The sequence below is a fragment of the Beta vulgaris genome, chromosome 9 (assembly GCF_026745355.1).
Source record: "Beta vulgaris subsp. vulgaris cultivar EL10 chromosome 9, EL10.2, whole genome shotgun sequence".
Classification (NCBI taxonomy): Eukaryota; Viridiplantae; Streptophyta; class Magnoliopsida; order Caryophyllales; family Amaranthaceae; genus Beta; species Beta vulgaris.
This window is the reverse complement of record NC_079210.1, coordinates 40,870,871-40,874,292: the sequence shown is the minus strand read 5'-3', so window position 1 is coordinate 40,874,292 and position 3,422 is coordinate 40,870,871. Positions and strand designations below refer to the sequence as shown.

At 48.2% G+C, this 3,422-nt stretch overlaps 1 protein-coding gene across 1 annotated transcript; it reads right to left on the bottom strand.

Moving 5' to 3' along the window:
* Positions 1–490: 490 nt before the first annotated feature.
* On the bottom strand, positions 491–2,629 carry LOC125493675 (uncharacterized). The gene is made up of 3 exons (XM_057392270.1): positions 2,415–2,629; positions 1,220–1,932; positions 491–1,120 (listed from the first exon to the last, which is right to left on the bottom strand). Exons 2-3 carry the CDS (start codon positions 1,574–1,576, stop codon positions 491–493), a joined length of 987 nt encoding a protein of 328 aa, XP_057248253.1. The 5' UTR covers positions 1,577–1,932; positions 2,415–2,629.
* Between the last annotated feature and the right edge of the window lie 793 nt (positions 2,630–3,422).

The following is a 3,422-nucleotide window of genomic DNA, read 5'->3' as shown; positions in this document are numbered from 1 at the left end:
TTTAAAAATTATCTTCTCAACTCCTTCTTGAACAGGAAAAAGTTATAAAAACTCTTCGTCCAAGAAGGGGGCATATAGGGGCATAATTTATAAACTAACTAAGTCTTTGTCCAAGGACGAACGGAACCCGGGCTCTGGCCGAGCAAACTTCTATACTTGGAAATTTAAAAATTACAAGTATGCTTGAGCATCTGGTTATGAACGTCCAGAAAAGAGCTACTGGGTCAGATCAGAATGATTGACGAGATACTTTATACTTGGCCTTAATAATAGTAATGGATGAGATCGGCCAAAAGAGTTGATTAGACCAGCCAAATATTATGACGGGTTGTTTTTGTACTTGTAATAGATATGAGGTTGTAAGGTAATATGTCAAAAACAGTAAAGCATAGAACAAGAGAGATTGAAAAAGATAGCTTTTCATAAATGTAAAAAAGATGATTACAACCTAAATTCATCTAAGTACAAAAGGAGGAAAATTACAAATGGCTCACGGCCAAGATACAACAAAGGAACTAAGCGGCAGGAGGATCATTGTCCTCTTCATCCTGGGCCTCAGCATCGTCCTCCCCTCTTCATCTTCAGAAGATTCTTCAAAAACGGGAGGGTCGGCTCCGGATATAGTCGCCTTATGCAAAGCCTCCTGGAACGCCAGCCGACGAGCATATCTGGGGATATCCTCTTCTTCGGCCATCATGCCAAAAGCTTGCACTGCCCATTCCTTTGAGGTATCTATGACGGTGTTCATAGCCTCTTTGGCGCCAGCAATGGTCTCGGCCACCTCAGTACGAAGGGCTTGGTTCTTGACCTTAAGGACGAGGTTCTCCTTGAAAAAATCAGCAGCCATCGTCATGACTGAGTTCCTCTCGTCCGTCAGGACACGTTCCAAAGCCCGTTCGTCCAGCATCTCCGTCAACCGAAGAAGGTAGACTTTGATCTGAGACTCTAGCTCGGCAGACCGTTTTTCCAACGCAACCTTGGTCTGCTGATGCAGCACCTCTTGCTGGGCCATAGCAAACTGGGCATGATCAGCAGCCGCCGTCACATCGTGGACGAGCTTCTTATTCTCTTTTCTGAGCTCCTTTGCCCAGTCCTCTGTTATCATGCTGCGAGCAAAAAGCTGAACACATGAAAGGATAAGGCATGTCAGGACGGATGAAAAAAGAAGAAAATAAATGTCAAGTATAAAACATAAGCGTCTAGAAAAAGAAAGACGTACCTCGGCAGCAAGCTGAGACATGTAACCTACATGCCCAGACGATGCTCCCCTTAACCCCTTGATATAAGGTTCGGGAAAGCACTTAAACAGCTCCGTCTTGAGCTTCTCACGATCGGACGAAGACATCTTTCCAAAAGCTGGAGAAGATTCATCGTCAGAGAGGCTAGGGGAGCCGTCAACAGCTGGACCCTTCCCTTTATCTGAAAGGTTAGACTCGTCAGTACACCTGATGGGAATAACCACGGTCTGTTTGTTGGACGGACTCATCGGACGCCCGCCAACCCGTAGTGTTCTAACTACGTTGGAATAGTAAGACTCACCAGAGGAACGGGAAGCCGTCCTATACGCAGCCGGCATCTGGCCTACGAGTTGGGCCACAGGCCCAGAAAAGGCGGACCGTCCACAGCCGTGTCCGGCTGAGAAGATTGTCCAGCATCCTCCAATATGACAACCTCGTCAGGTTGTGAAGGTGTGGGCTGCTCGGCCGGACCAGTATAGGCCACGAGGGCCCGGGAGTCAGCTTCAGCCGGCTCTTCTTTGGCCTCCTCCTTGGCCGGTAGCTCGATGACGACCTTGGGAACCGGCCGTGTGGTCTTCCTCTTCTTAGCAGTAAAGCCCTTGGCCTTTTTTGAGGGAGGAGCCTCACTGGTGCCGGCCGGCCGTTTCTTTGCTGCGGCTTTCTCGGCCAAAGCTTTAGAAGTTGGGGCATTTTTCTGAAAAAGGAAAAGATTAGAATGCACGTCAAGATATCAACCAGGACGAATTGCTCCTCAAATAAGCAACTCGTCCAACGCTATTCTAGACGGACTGCCCCTCGAAGAGGCAAACCGTCCAGGTGTCAACCAGGACGAATTACTCCTCAAATGAGTAACTCGTCCAAAGCTATTCTAGACGGACTGCCCCTCGAAGAGGCAAACCGTCAAGATATCAACCAGGACGGGTTGCTATTCAGATGAGTAACTCGTCCTATGCTACTCCAGACGGACTGTCCCCTAAGAGGCAAGCCGTCAAGAAATCAATCTAGACGAGTTGCTTCTTGAGAAGTTAGCTCGTCCTGTGTTTCTCTGGACGAATTGCCCCATGGGTAGACAAGTCGTCCAGGCACCATCTTGACGGGTTACCTCCAAAGAGCAGACCGGCCAACAAAAAAAAAAAAAAAAAAAAAAAAAAAATGTATACATATACAATAGCTTACCAGAGTGTCGGCCCTCTTTTCGGCACCTGACTTACTGTACTCCTTCCATAGAGTATCCGCAAATCTGGACGAGCTCATGTCTCCAATCCAAGACTTCCTTAGTTTGCTCCTGGCTGAATCTGCAAAAGGGAATAAAACAAGTGTTGGATGAATGATAAGCAAGTCTAGAAATTTTTACTTGGAAGATTCTTAGTTGATATACCTCTGTCCTCGTCCTGCCGTAAGCCGCGGCAGCGACTAGGAAGTTGTCATGGTAAAACATTTCCTTAAAAGGAATCCAATTGGACGGACCCTTGAAAGAAACATCTTCCATAGTATACTCCGAAACCCGGAAGTACTCCACCATCTCTTCGGCAGAGTTACTCTCCAGTTCCAGGTATGAGGCCATCCGTCCAGTATTTGTGGTTGTCCGGCTAAAATACCGAAGACGGTTTGCCACCGCTTTATTGGGCGCCTGGACAAAGAGGAACTCGCCCTTCCATGAGTGCATCTTGGAAGTCTTATCCCAAGACGTCAAGAATCCTTGACGGTTGCACACGCTCAGCCAGCTTCCTTCAATGGTCCTAGGGACCTTGGCAACTAGTGAATATGGGTGAAAGCGGCCAGAGAAGGGTCCTTTCCCTTTAAGTTGCAGACGGCCAGAAAGGTAAGGATGTTTTGCCAAGAGTTAGGGGCAAGCTGATTATGTCCTATGCCGTAATACTGAAGAAGTTGGCTGATGAAAGGGTGAAGGGGAAAGCGCAGGCCGGCATCTAATGCCAGCCGATAAACTGCAAAATGGCCGGGAGGAGCACTGAAAATAGTGTCCTCTCGGCCGGGAAGGACAAAGTGGTAGCCAGGCATGGGCATAACCACTGAAAAAGGTCTAAGGTCCGAGCCTAATCGTCCCAGCCATGTTATCGGCCAGGATGAACCTAGGGTCAGAAAGGGGACCTAGCCGCCGTCTTATTTCAGACGAAGTGGTTGATGGCTCCTCTGAGCCACTAGCAGGGTCAGAAGAGCTAGCCG